Genomic DNA, 15,048 nt, shown 5'->3' on the forward strand with positions numbered 1-15,048 from the left:
CACTTTGTGGCTGGCTGTGCTTCCTGCAGGAGCCATTTTGTCATGCCATGTCAGAATTCCAAATGTCCCTGCAGGTTCAAAAAGATTGGGGACCCTTGGGTTAGGCTGTTGTACTAGGGTTAGACGGCGGGCACCCAGGTTCAAATCCCCACTCTGCCATGGAAGTTCATTGGGTCACCTTGGGCCAGTCTCTCTTGGCCTAACCTACCACACAGCATTGTTGTGATGTGGGTGAATAGAAAACAACAATGATGTAAACTGGTTCAAGTCCCCAAGGAGGTATAAGTGTACACTGGGTGACTCTCAACATCAGGACAAATAATGGTTTGTATGACCCTTGGAAATAAAGATAAGTGTGGGCGCTAAGGTCCCCATCTGTCTCTACTGCAACACAACAATGAATGGCCCTACATAAGGATACTCATTCCCCTCTGCGTCAAAAGGTACATCCAGATGGTGGAAGTACACTCAAATAATCAACTTTATAGGCAATTGTATAAAATTACATCCAGTATATTCAGCTTCTGAAATGGATAAAGTAAAAATGTTATCATCATATTAAAATTATCATTTTGCTTTGCCTGCTGAATAGCTGGACAGCTCCTAATTTGCCAGAGTGACAGGTACTGTTCCACCTTTTTGGGTGCTTTCAGGTAAAACTGAACTTGGCGTTCTCTCTACATTTGATGAACAAATATCCTATTCCATACTGTAATCCTTATTCAGGACTTTTACTGGGCTGGCAAAGGTCTTTGGTGGTGGAAGAGGGAAATATTGTTTGACCCTTCATCATGACACTGCCTAACTGCATACATTTGCACACCTCACGTTTTTGAGAAGAAAGGAAGTGAGTTACTAGAATCCTCCAGGAGTTCCCACATCAGACAAACTGTTGAGTAGTGAAGAAGAGAAGGCATGCTCACTTTTCCATTATGTGAAGGTTTCTGCTTGCCTGCAAGATGTCAGAACTGAGCTAGAGTTATGAGAACAAAAAGAGTTAGTTTTTATACCTTGATCCACTCTACCCTGTGGAGTCTCAAAGTGTTTTACAATTGCCTTTACTTCCTTTCTGCACAATAGGCAACTAGTGAGATAGGTGGGGCTGGAAGGGTTCTGAGAGAACTGTGTCTGGACTAGCTCACCTGGCAGGCTTTCCTGTGGAGGAGTGGCGATTATCAATCCCTGTTCTCCAAATTAGAGTCCATCGCTCTTAACCACTCACCACACCACTGGGCATGCAGAGTGTCATTTGGGATCCCCCTGTGATTCAAGAATTAACACTTACCTCTTTATTAAGATGTCTGATTTTGCTTATTGCAGCTGGGCTGTCCCCTGCAATACTCTTTTTAGCAAGACTTTCCAAAGAGTTGTTGTAAGTCCTTTAAATCCACAGTTCTCTTACTTCTTTATAAGAAGTGTCTCAAAAGCCTTTCTGAAGTCTAGTACTTCTCATTCCCCAAATCCATCAAAACAGAGTTTTGCTTGGCTACCAGTGCAGTCCTATGCAGAGCTGTACTCTCCTAAACATCTGATTCCAGCAAGGTCAATAAGTTTAGGGAAGTATAACTCTGCATAAAACGGCACTGTTCTCTAGTGCATTTGTTCAAATTGCTCTCTTTTGCTCCCGGTGCCTCCTGGCTACAGGAAACCAGTTTTCACCAGATTTATCAGAAATAGATTTGTTCTAACAGCGTCTAAGGTTGAAAATAAGTGGCTGGACCAATAGAAGATATTTTGATGTGTCAGACAACCCCCCCCCCCAAATTGAAACTATAGGGAACAACCTAGCAGCACGTTTTCATCCACAGCCCTCCCAGAAATTAACGGAGCTACAAAGCAGCATGGCATTGACATGGTATCGATGCAGCAATTAGAATGTGTTTCTTACAAGCAACAGATCTTCAGACTTGGTTGTAAACTGCAAGTACTCTGGCTTCCAGAGTGTTAAAATGTAATGTGCTGTAATGATTCCCTTAAGCAGTTTGTGAATCCAGTTGTCAGTTACCCCTTATGGAGAACATGCTTGGGTTTCAGTTTGTTGTTTTCTACTTGGCTGATTTTTATTCAGAACTCGTTCATTTTAACTAAGCCTACTCTATGTTTGGGGGAATTGGGGAAGAAGAGGGATAAAGCCAAAGTAGCAGAAAATTAACTTGTGAACAGAATTTGCTTTTTTATTGACAGTAATAATAGTACTATGGGGAAAGGGAGACCCAGTGTAGGGTAGAGATTGTTTGACTAGAACTGGGGGATCCACCTGATTAGTCAAGGTGTAGTTATGAAATTGACAGAGTGATTTTGGTTCATTCACTGTCTCCCTCGCCCTTAAAACAGAGAAGCATGCATGCCATCCCTCAGCTTCTTGGAAGGAGGATGGGATAGTAATGTGATAAATGGAAAAGAGATGTCGCTATTGAGAAGTAGCTTTCTCCAGTACTGAGTGTTCTGCAGCTGAGAGCTGACCTTCAAGAATGGTGATGGTAGTAAGATTGTGATGTATGAAGGATTTGAGAACATAGGAATACAGTATCTGCTTTGCGTGTAGAAGGTCCCAAGTTCAACCCATACCATCTCCAGTTAAAAGGATTTAAAGTTATGTGAGTGATCTCAAGAAGGGGAGTTGGTTTTTATACCCCCACGTCTCACTGGCTGAAGGAGTCTCAAAGTGGCTTGCAATCTCCTTCCCTTCCTCTCCCCACAACAGATACCCTGTGAGGGAGGTGAGGCTGAAAGATCTTGTGACTGGACTGCTCATCAGACCAGCACTATCAGGGCTTGATGAGCCCAAGGTCACCCAGCTGGCTGCACCTGGAGGAACAGAGAATCAAACTCATCTCGCCACATTAGAAGCCACCACTCTTAACCATTACACCGCACTGGTCAGGAGAGATGCTGCCAGTCAGATGACACAACACTGACCTTGATAGGCCAATTCCATCAAAGTTTCTCAAGTGTTCTTCAACAAAAAGACCAATAATAATCATAGCTTCCTTGAAGGATTTGTAAACATAGGAAAGACCAATAATAATCATAGCTTCCCTGAAGGACAAATTTTCTGCATCAATACAAGTGCACAATAGTGTGTTGATTTATTTCTAGGATGCAGCTTTGGTTTATTAACCAAAGCGAGAGGCAGAGTAGACTAAGCTGGTGCCCTGTTTGAGTTGGTGATGTATCCTAAACTAAAATTCTTGGAAACAGTCAAGGGTTTCATAGTAGACTTGAAGGTGTTCCACAGAAATTATATTGATGTGGAAGTATAACAATGTACCAAATGTTTAAAAAAGTTACCAACCCTGCTATTCTAGATTCTAGAATATCACTCAAGTTGATATTCATCTCTACACCCACTAAGAATCTGGTAAAAATATGGAAGAACAAGTTTCAGGGAGATGCGACCTCACTGTTGTGGTGTCACTGTAGTCTGCCTTTAAAATTCATACAGATTGTATTTTCCAATTCTTTTCAATCTTGTTCAGCAGAATAATTCTTTTCAATCTTGTTCAGCAGAATAAACTGAACATAAACTGAACAGCAGAATAAACCAAACTGTCTATTCTTTTTCCCGTCTACCATTTAAAAGACAAGACTGTAAAAACTGGCCATTGCATGTCCATTAAAATTGTGTTCTCTCCTGCTCCTGGGGATAATGCACTCCAGATAATTTGGTAGTGCAATATATTTTCCAGGATAGGTCTTTGTTTTCTTTCTTGCACTTCGCCTCCTATCTGTGTTAGGTTTTGCTCATTTCTCTTGTAAGCTGTCTGGAAGAGGAGAAAGGCTTTAGTTTTAAGCAATTCTCTTTTTCAGGCTCCCTTTTATTGAATTCTAACCACCATTTTCTTTCTTTTTTTAAAAAATGGGAACATCATTTATCTTGGACTTTAAGTTTCAGAGGCCTTCAAGGGGCTTCTTTTTTCTTTCCCAGCTGCATTTGTTGACACACACAGTCAATCTGGGGTTTCTTTTTTGCCTCCATTCCCCTCCCCCCTCCCCAAAGCAGGCCATAAAGAATCTACAGCTGTGCCCTTTATTAGCATAGTCATTCTAAGCACAACAAGAAAGAAAGAGACTAAATATATTACAGCCATTACCTCCGTCAAAAAGTGACAATTTTAAAACATTTGAAGCTTTTCACTAGGAAAGCCGGGCGGCACAAAAGCAGGAGCTATAATTTTATTGTAAATGCTTTTTAAATGTGGGTCACTTGGCCATACCCAGGAGAAAGGATAGAAGAATTCAGAGCTTGAGAAAGGCTTAGCCAGATATTAGGTCTTAAAAAAAAATAACCACCAGGCTTGCTAATATGCTAATTGCTATAAAATACACAACAAGATTGGGGGGGGGGGGTTGTGTAGCTCTGCTCACCCTGACTCCATCTTGTACTGGGGGCATGTTACAAGTTTCCATAAATCACTCTTGTCTCATTGGGAGTTAAGGATAGTTAGGTATTAGTGCAGTATTTCTGTTTCCTAAAACAGTGTGTTTTGTAAAACAAATGTCCTAATTGCTCCTGAAGATGTTTGGGTAGCAGATGTGAACATCTATTTCCAACAGATTTGCAAGAATTATTTTGTAGTGTTTCCTTACATTCGGGATTGATGGTATGCCTCCAAAATCTTTGTGTGAGCGGCACAGTTTGGTGAGGCAAAGCATATCCCACTGGGTATGAACAAACCTCACTGTAAACCATGAGGATTGTACCTGATATGCATATGCAAGCTACTGACTTTATGATGATAGCATAAAAGAGCCCAGCTGGATCAGACTGCTAGTCTATCTAGTCCAGCAACATGTTCTGCAAAGAAGCCAACCAGTTTCCCTTAGTAGGCCAACAAACAAGGCAGAGTTCAAAATGTTCGCCTGATGTTGCTCCCCAGGACTGGCATTCAGAGTTTTTCTGCAACTGTAACATGGAGGTTCCCTTTACTTATCATGGCTAGTAGCCACTGATAGACCCATCTTCCATGAATCTGTATAACTGCCCTTTAAAGCCATCTACATTCTTCACCATACATATGCTTTCTGCCATTTAATTCCAAAATTTAATTGTTCATTTAATAAATATTTCCTGTTGTCTGTCCTGAACATCATTGGGTGCCCCCAAGTTCTAGTATTAAGAAAGAAGAATAAGCTCTATCTTGCTTCCCTACTTCCCAAAAGAGCCTCTTGTGGCGCAGAGTGGTAAGGCAGCAGACATGCAGTCTGAAAGCTCTGCCCATGAGGCTGGGAGTTCAATCCCAGCACCCGGCTCAAGGTTGACTCAGCCTTCCATCCTTCCAAGGTTGGTAAAATGAGTACCCAGCTTACTGGGGGGTAAATGGTAATGACTGGGGAAGGCACTGGCAAACCACCCGGTATTGAGTCTGCCAAGAAAACCCTAGAGGGTGTCACCCCAAGGGTCAGACATGACCCAGTGCTTGCACAGGGGATACCCTTACCTTTAGCTTCCCTACCACATGCTTAATTTTATAATCTTCTGTTACATCCCCCTTAGCTTGATGCAGAGATATCAGCAGGTGAAACTTTTCAGAGAGATAAACATTATCATCTGATAATGTCTGCAGACAAAATCAGCTGGCAGCATTAAAGGGAAGAAGCAAAGTTTCATCCTTTTAAACCCATTAACTTAAATTGGATTTGAAAGATGTAACTGTTTAGGATTGCCCTCTTAGTCATAGATTTGGTTTTCCAAAAGAGGCTGTTTTCTTAACAGCACAAGACAAAACAGAAATTCAGCAGAAATTCATGATATTACTGGAAAGTATTGAGTCAGCATGGTGCAGTGGTGTCAGATAGATTTGTAAGGCCCAGGTTCAAATCTCCACTCTGCAATGGAGACTCATTGGGTGACTTTAGGCTGAGATGAGAATGTTTACGTGGTCCATCTTATAGGATATAGTGTAGATAAAATGAAAGAAAATTATGTAAGTCCACATTAGGGAAAAAGGCAGAGTATAAATTAAGTAAATAAAAGAGATCCAGAGTTTTCTAAAACCCTCAAAGGGGGTCCGGAGCTTTATTATTGATAAAAAGAGAATTATCATTAATATATAAGGTGCAGAGTACTAACTGCTAAAGTTATATACAGAGATCTTCTCAATTGTCTCAGAGGCCAGTAGCTAACTCCACCCACAGAAAACTCAACCTAGTTTCAGAAAAACATTCATTGTTATTGATATGCCGCTCATTTTCCTTTCAGGACAAAATCCACTGCCAAATAAGTTTTACATGTACTACAATATAGGTAACAAACACAAGTCTTCATTTATTTACTTTTTTTAAAAGGGGTCAATTGGGGGGAAATCTGACTTACACATTTGTTTAATTTGTTGCTTGTCAACGATGAGTAAAGTCTGGTTTTCAGCAGTTTGAACAGTGGAACAACCTTTTTCCAGCCAGACTTATTGAAATTCACAATTTCATTAACTGTTTTGTGCTGAGAGAATCCAATGGAATTCTCATTTAGAATCCTATAGACATGGCCGTTTGCTTTTGCAATTCCTGAATAAGATGCCAGGTGGTAGATTTATATATCAATGTTTGCTGTACCAAAAAAAAAAAAAAAAAGCACCTCTCACCTCCAGATGGCTTTAGGTATCAGTAAAGGAGAAGAGACAGACCAAAACCTATGAATGCAGCTTTTAGCAGTTGTGAATTATATCTACTGAGGGGGATATACAATTCTGTAGTTTTGTGTTAGATCGGTGGGAAGCGCAATTTCAGTAAATACATGTTTTGATGTTTAAAGGGTCCCCCACCCCCCAATATGCACAACTGCTGAGAACTGAGAAGCCCCTCCTTTAAGCAACTATGCAGATTACAAACTACAACCATGCATCACTTTATGGAACTGCATCCAAGTACTGATTGGCGAATGCTGGTGGTAAAAAGCCAGTGGCAGCCAGGACCAGGCAAGCAACACCAGGTCATCACCTATTGCAGTCTCATTTTGTTTTCCCTTCATCCAACGAAAGTTAAGGGAAGTTCAGTAGTATCAGTTTCTTCTCCAGAGAAAAATGAGCTGTGCTGTGTTAGAACAAAGCAGTGATGCAAGGAGACCAGGAGGGACAACAACTGAGAGTTTTGCCTCTGAGACCAATCGAGATGGCACTCTGGGATTAGCACATCGAGCCCTGAGATCCAGTCTTACAATTTGTTCTCAGCTTGTGCGTTGACATAAAAATAGATTACCAAAGGCCATTTAGTCTCCAGGCTGAACTTGCAATGAAGCAGTTCCTCTGAGAAGAATCCAAAGCCAGTGTCTTTTATCCTTCTTCCTATCTGAATGACATAAAATAAATTCAAAACTGGGCAGAGGGAAGGGGAAAGAGGTAAAAGGAATGCCTGTGCTATTCAGGTGTGAATAAATCTTAAGGCTACTCCCACTTAAACTTCTGGATGTCCTTATTAGTACAGACATTAGTCTTGGCAAAGTGGCCTGCCAACGCCTTTCCCGTCCTCCCCCCGCAACAGACGTCCTGTGCAGTAGGTGAGGCTGAGTGAGCTCTAACAGGATTTCTCTGCAAAAACAGCTCTAAGAGAACTGTGACTAGCTCAAAGTTATCCATCTGACTGCATGTGTAAGAGTGGGGAATCGAACCCAGTTGGTCCAGGTTAGAGTCCACCACTCTTAACCACTCTTAACACACGGGCACCCATTCTTTCCCACAGGTTCCCTCAGCCCAAATATACTGTGATAGGATGGGTTAGCCAAAGTCCTTCAAGAAAGAAGAAAACAGACAACTAGGGCAGCTCAGTCACAAAAGGGAAAGAAAAACTGTGTGTGTGTGTGTGGGGGGGGTTACTTCTGAGCGACGGAAGTGGATGGGGGCATCATACCTGGGCTATCCAAGTCAGGGCTGATGATGTGGATTAGACTGAGAAAGGCTCTACAGTTTCTACACGTGTTCTGTGATATTTTTGTTTGTCCTACCCTATGTAGAAAGGCTGAAAATTCTGAGACTTCTCAGGTCAGACAAGCGTCTAAAATTCTAAGGGAGCACATGGTAAAAGTTTATAAAATTATGCGAACAGTGAAAACAGTTGACAAAGGAATTTGATATCAGAATCATAGAGTTGGAAGGGGCCATACAGGCCATCTAGTCCAACCCCCTGCTCAACGCAGGATCAGCCCTAAGCATCCTAAAGCATCCTAAAGCATCCAAGAAAAGTGTGTATCCAACCTTTGCTTGAAGACTGCCAGTGAGGGGGAGCTCACCACCTCCTTAGGCAGCCTATTCCACTGCTGAACTACTCTGACTGTGAAAATTTTTTTCCTGATATCTAGCCTACATCGTTGCACTTGAAGTTTAAACCCATTACTGCGTGTCCTTTCCTCTGCAGCCAACGGAAACAGCATCCTGCCCTCCTCCAAGTGACAACCTTTCAAATACTTAAAGAGGGCTATCATGTCCCCTCTCAACCTCCTTTTCTCCAGGCTGAACATTCCCAAGTCCCTCAACCTATCTTCATAGGGCTTGGTCCCTTGGCCCCAGATCAACTTCGTTGCTCTCCTCTGTACCCTTTCAATTTTATCCATGTCCTTCTTGAAGTGAGGCCTCCAGAACTGCACACAGTACTCCAGGTGTGGTCTGACCAGTGCCGTATACAATGGGACTATGACATCTTGTGATTTTGATGTGATGCCCCTGTTGATTCAGCCCAAAATGGCATTCGCCTTTTTTTCTGCTGCATCACACTGCCTGCTCATGTTTAGTTTACAATCCACAAGTACCCAAGGTCTCGTTCAGACACAGTGTTACCTAGAAGCGTATCCCCCATCCAGTAGGCATGCTTTTCATTTTTCTGACCCAGATGCAGAACTTTACACTTATCTTTATTAAATTGCATCTTGTTCTCATTTGCCCATTTTTCCATTGTGTTCAGATCTCGTTGAACTCTGTCTCTATCTTCTGGAGTATTTGCCAGTATTGATGGCAGTAGATTCAGGATGGACATAACGAAATATTTGTTTATGCAATGAGTGATTAAAATGTGGAATTTGCTGACAAAGAGCCAGTTTGGTGCAGTGGTTAGGAGTGAAGACATCTGATCTGGCAAGCCGGGTTCCATTCTGCACTCCCCCACATGCAGCCAAGCTGGGTGACCTTGGGCTCGCCACGGCACTAATAAAGGTGTTCTGTCTGAGCAGGAATATCAGGGCTCTCTCAGCCTCACCCACCCCACGGGGTGTCTGTTCATTGTTCATCCATGTGTGTGTGTTCACAAATAAATCATGAGAGCTTTTAGAGACTGTTTATGAATTAGGAGGGCAAGGAACAAGAGAATACAAAAATCTGATTATGTTAAGAGCAGGTTCTTGAATTAAACTGGCATTATACTTCTTATTAATTTCAATTTGATTTCACCTAACTTCTTAATCCAAGTAGCCATCCTACTCCTTCCACTGCTCAGTGAATGATACAAGACAACCAAATCAGAGTCAGCTTTTTGTAAAAGGGTCAACATCACAAATAAATATTATAATTTTAATATTTTAATTTCACATCACTTTTCATTCCACTGAAATACACATAGTTTTAAAGTTATTAAACTGGATAGGTCTTGCTATATAAACGGAGGCCTTAGAAATGAAAATATTACACCACAGAATTAATAATTTGAACATTGTGATTGATACAACTGTTGTACTACTGGGCTAAGAGGGACCAAATTCTAATATTTAGATAATAAAAGATGCTGTGAACATAAGGAAAGGTAGATAAGACGACAAAGCAGCTGATGCTCTAGTCAGAGTCCGAACTATCATATTCATTTGTTTCGTACTGAGAAACTGCCTCTTCCAAAGGCGTCAGTGTGCCATCTGGTCGCACTCCCATAGGTGTTATTACCTGGTCTCTGGGAGAAAAAATAGAGAAAAAATTTTTTCAGGGTGCTTGCCCATGGCAAAGTAGCTTCACAACATACATATTTAACACAGAGCTTAAAATGGCAGTTTTACTTAAAACGAATGGAAACAAATTCTTCCAACAGGCCTAATGGGGAGCCATACTATCGTTGCCCCTTTTGACCAGGCATAGATTCTAGATACTGAAAGGGTGACCAGCGGCTTCTACACACAAAGTAGAACCGGGGAGGCGGGATGGGAAAGGGGATCAACGCTGATAAAGACTTCATTCAAGCAGGCGACATTTGCTAAGCCAATTAAGAGCTATATGGGGAAGAAAGTCAAGCGCTAAATAGGCCCAGGACAAAGAACAGGTTCGCTGTTTAAATTTTTTAAAAGGATGCTTTATCTGTTTACTCTCAATGCTAACACAGTTGCTGATGTTCCACCTGTCACTTGGACACATCCATCCCTTCTGCAGTTGGATGCAGATTCATCTCTCAGAGTAAAAAAAGGAGTCAGTCAGGAAAAGCGATTTGTGGTACACAGCCAGCCTCTAGTGGTGCTTAAGTACTTGTGGACTCATTTTGATTGTCAGCTTTCTTTCCCTCCCCGCTAAACTGTTGCTTTTGTTTGCAGTTGTTTAATTACAGGATTGACAGCCATTTTAATCTCTTCAAAGCGCTGAAGGCCTCTCACAGCTAATCCAATTATATCTACTCCACAAGCTACAGCCTCATATAAAGATGATTAATTATTGATTAAGCCAATCAAACAGTATTAGCAAAGATTTATTTAAGCCTTTCGTTGCTTCACATTTGATCATCATCTCTCTTATTATATGTGGATTATAGGGCAAAGGCTGTAAAGGCCAGAGATGACAACATTTTGATCCTTTCCCCAAAAAGCTTTCGCAGTATTTTCAGAGAGTTTAACCAAAAAATGTCCTCGTCCAAGATGCCAGTCTTGCAGTCTGCCTCTCATCTTTAAGGTCTCTGCTTCCTTTAGGAGTGGCCTATCTCATGTCACGGAAAGGAGCCCTCTGGGCCTTTCCATCAACTATGAGAAACTTTTAAGTTGGGAACTTTGTCCAAATAATTCCACCATTAAGTGAATGTGGTCCGAAAAACTGGAAGGCCTGCGGGTTTCCAGTTATAACATATTGCCATAAACCTGATAGCATTTGTAGCCCAGTTCTATTGAGTGACAGCAACATGTTCTGGGGGAAGTACAGGATCAATAACATGAGAGGAAGCATAATTCCTTTGCATATAATACATTTGTACAGCAGAAAACTGCTTTGCATATCTAGGCAATCAAGTGGCTAATGCCATTTCCTCAAATATGAAATATTTTCTGCCAAGCACATGCCCCTGGAAGCGCCTTCCCTTCTCCCTGAGAAAGTTATTGCACATGTGTGACAACTAACTTGAAAAGGTAATCTAGAGGAATCATCTTAAATTGCCACAAACTATTTCATCCTTGACAGGCAGCACTGAAATTTTGGAGGCATTTCCCATAATTGTATTCCGAACAGAAGCACATGTCTGAACATATAAGAAATAAATCCTTGACCAAGCACCATATGACTAAGAACTCCCCATTAACAGACCTTTCTCCATATTAAAAAGCATTAATAATTACTGGAACACATGCCATAATAAACCCCTTGGTAAAACGCATTCTTCTTCTCTGTTTACTGATCTCCCATGAACCCCTTCAAATTCATCTATACAATCTTTGCGTCTTTCTGCTTCTTGCTTGCCATTTAGCTTAATAACGACTTAAAAAAAAATTCCCTTCGTTTTCAAGGGTTTTTCTTTCCTGCATGCTCTGTGCACAACAGGTCAGTGTTAACACATGGAACTAATGATGGTTGTCTGTAATGAAACAACCGTATTGCAAACACTGGTCTGCTCCTTTGATAAAATAGTATATTGGGGACCTATTCACCTCCCTATAATTGAGTGCTACATAATAGTGCCAGTCCTTTTATGTACACCATTTTGTCCCACAATTAGAAAAGCAGAGGAAAACCTATGGAGGCACCGCTTTCTTCGGTCATCGCTGTGATTAATTCAGTATTTTTTAATGAGTGTGGCAGCTACTTAGGCAGGTTCTGTTACACACCAGTTTTGTTGACTTCTTGTCAATGTCCAACAAAACCTAAACTGTGATAATTGGGGACTGTTTCATCAGCAAAAGGATTCCTACTATTAATACAGTGTTGGCTTGGAAAAAGCACCCTGACATTTTAAATTAGTCCATTAATTCATAATTGTGCCACCAGTTTATAATACAGGAAAATATTTATAAAGCATTTTAATTAACACCAAAAACTTTCAATCATGCAAGCAGTATAACACAAAGAGCTGCATCCCAGAGGTTGAATTTAGTTATATTTTTGAAAAAATGAGATTTAATGTAGCGATGTAAAATTAAGTACTAATATTTGACATAGTGTGAGATAGAAATTCAGTTAGTTTGGTTTTGCTCAATTCCTGAGACTTATTTCAGAATCTGAGTTTTGAGTACTAGAAATCCAACGCTTCTAGAATACTATGTGGATTAGTTTCTTCCTCTTTTTTTCTAGGTATTCAAATCATGCATCATATAAAAGCATCCATACTAAGTTCATTCTAGTCAATATTTCAGTAATGAAAAAGCATTTTTGAAATGTAAACAAAATGAGTTTCTTAAATTACATAGAAAATATTACATTCCTAGATGGCTTTTGTTTTTTAACAATGTATACAGGCTTTTTTATACTAAAGTTTTTTGTTTTTTCCTGAAGCAGAGATTGTGACTTATATGACAGAACCAACATGGTAAAGTACTGGGTAGAGTGGAGACCCTTGGCCCAGGGAGACCTCTGTGCACAGCTCTACACACATCACTGAATGACTCTGGGCCATTCAGTTACAGCATCTTAAACCTATTGTTTATTGGGATTGTTGTAGGGCATACATTAGGAGGGAGAACCAAGTATGCCAACCTAAGCTTTTTGAGTGGTGGGATTATGGCTGGAATCCTAAAATCACTTCCCTCTGAGATATCCCCATTGAATATAAAATGGGACTTACTTCTGCATAGACCGGCCCCCTGAAGGTAGTTAAAAATTATATAGTAAGTACAATGAAATTCAGATCCTAAATTGAAGTACAATTCTTCAGTCACTAGTCAAAACTGACTTTCCTATACACTGTTTTGAAGTTATGGCTTCTATTTGCTAAAAGGAAACAGTTCAGTTTTCTAAAACAGCAAAGATTCCCAAAGAGGTTTAAATTTAGCTCCAATTCTATAAGCAATTTCAGAAATACTGATTGGCTTGTACATTTGGGGTGGTCAACCTGGCAGACTGTCGTCCCTTTATATCCTTATCCATTGTTGTTCCTCTATATATTTATGAAATAGTCTAGGGGGGGCGACGTGTCCGGCTGTCCAAGTTAGAATAGGGCCAATCAGGGTGGAGCCAGCTTTGCCCTGATTGGCCCTGCCCCTGCAGCTCCCGCCTTCCGTCCCTGGACTCTAACCTCTTTGCTCTTAAGACATCTCAGTGCCTGGAGCCAGCAGCAGGTAAGGGGAAAGGGCCCTGGGAAAACGATCGTTGTGGAGGGCTTGCTAACGAGGGCATCTTGGCCTGCTAGGCTGGGCCTGCTGACGAGGGCCTCCCGGCCTCCTGACTGCCTGCTAAGGAGCTCTGTCCCGTACCTGCTAACGAGTTGTCTAGCCCCCGCCCGCCCCACTTGATCTGGCTGCAAGCTGCGGCCCAAAGCCAACTTAAGCTGCCTGGCCAGGGGGCAGGGGAGGGGGCCCTTTCAAGGCCCGTTCTTAAGAATGGGCTTTGAAGCTAGTATTATATATAATTCTATGTAGGACCAAAGATATACTGATAAAGAATGCGAATTATTACATGCACTGCATTGGCAGGTGTCAAACGATACTTCAATAATATGTAACAATAACAGTACTGCCTATATTCAGAACTCCTTAGCCTCAAAACATTCAAAACTTCATTCAGTACAATAGATCTGTACCACTTTTTACTTTATTTCTAACCCACTACCATTTCCCTGTGTGACAACAACATTTATTCTTGAAACAATATAGCCCATGAGTTGCAAGGAGTGCTGCAAATCTTCAGGTTTCCCGTCTCTGCAGAGAACAATGACCTGAGACAGAATACTCACAGATTTGCTTCACATATTCCTTTGATGTAATTCAGACCCAGAGCTGCTTAACCTGACCCATCCTGGACAGAGTGCAACTAAATTATTTTTCATATTAAATGAGACTGGGAAACAAATAATTGATTTATGTCTTTTTGAATGCATGCAAATAAAGTCCCTTGGAAACAGATATGCCTATATATATATACTGGCTCCTGGCAACTTAATGCTACTTACAATAACCCTGTAGAAATCAAGCAGCTAGACTGGGAACTGAAAAATCTGGATGCATGAAGGCATGATGTTTTGCTAGTATTATCTGGAGAAAGTGGTGCAGGAATCAACTATTTAATATACTATATTCTGCAATTTCATGTCTATGATCCAACTTTTTAATTCATGTTATTTTGTACTTGGAAATGGAACCTTCAGAAACATAAGCAGTTTAGTAACACAGTGAAAGGTGTTTACTATAGAACAGGAACATACTGCCATTAAAAGGAAAGCAGCTCGTAAGGTATTTAAAAACAATGGTACATGTTGAAAATCTAATATTTGCTAATTAAATTTTTTTTGAGTTTATAAGTTTTTAATAATGCTTGTTAAATGCACAAATTTATTTCATAAATACAGATGAACTAGTACAAAAAATTTAAAGTGGGGAAATAAATTTCTTTATAAGTGTATTAATTCCCAGGGGCCGCCTCTCATATGATCAGATGGATTTCTATCAATACAGTCAGAACCATTTCCAAAAACAAATGCTGAACGAATGCTAATCCACTAATGCTACCTTTGAAGAACGTGCCTCCCCTCCCACATGACAGCATCTTCTTGAGAAACTAAATAAATCTTTGGTGCTATAATAAAAACATATTGAAAAACATGAGAAAATGTCCTTTGGTCATAGAAGTATCTAAATCCTTGTTGACGACTGCACAGTTTCAAACATAAGACTTAAATACAGTGGGAAATCAAAGAGCACAAAAGCAAATAATCCCCCGTTCTGAAATAAAAGCCAGTGTAGTT

The 15,048-nt window shown here is 40.7% G+C and overlaps 1 protein-coding gene across 2 annotated transcripts in view; it reads right to left on the reverse strand.

Moving 5' to 3' along the window:
* Positions 1-9,481: 9,481 nt before the first annotated feature.
* The window catches only part of RIC8B (RIC8 guanine nucleotide exchange factor B), a 35,105-nt gene continuing 29,538 nt past the window's right edge, over positions 9,482-15,048 (reverse strand). For both annotated transcript variants that reach the window (XM_077339706.1, XM_077339707.1), the window contains exon 10: positions 9,482-9,861. In XM_077339706.1, the coding sequence (XP_077195821.1) occupies positions 9,750-9,861 (112 nt within the window). In that variant the 3' untranslated portion in view covers positions 9,482-9,749. The remainder of the gene's footprint in view (positions 9,862-15,048) is intronic.

Source organism: Paroedura picta, chromosome 5 (assembly GCF_049243985.1).
Source record: "Paroedura picta isolate Pp20150507F chromosome 5, Ppicta_v3.0, whole genome shotgun sequence".
Classification (NCBI taxonomy): Eukaryota; Metazoa; Chordata; class Lepidosauria; order Squamata; family Gekkonidae; genus Paroedura; species Paroedura picta.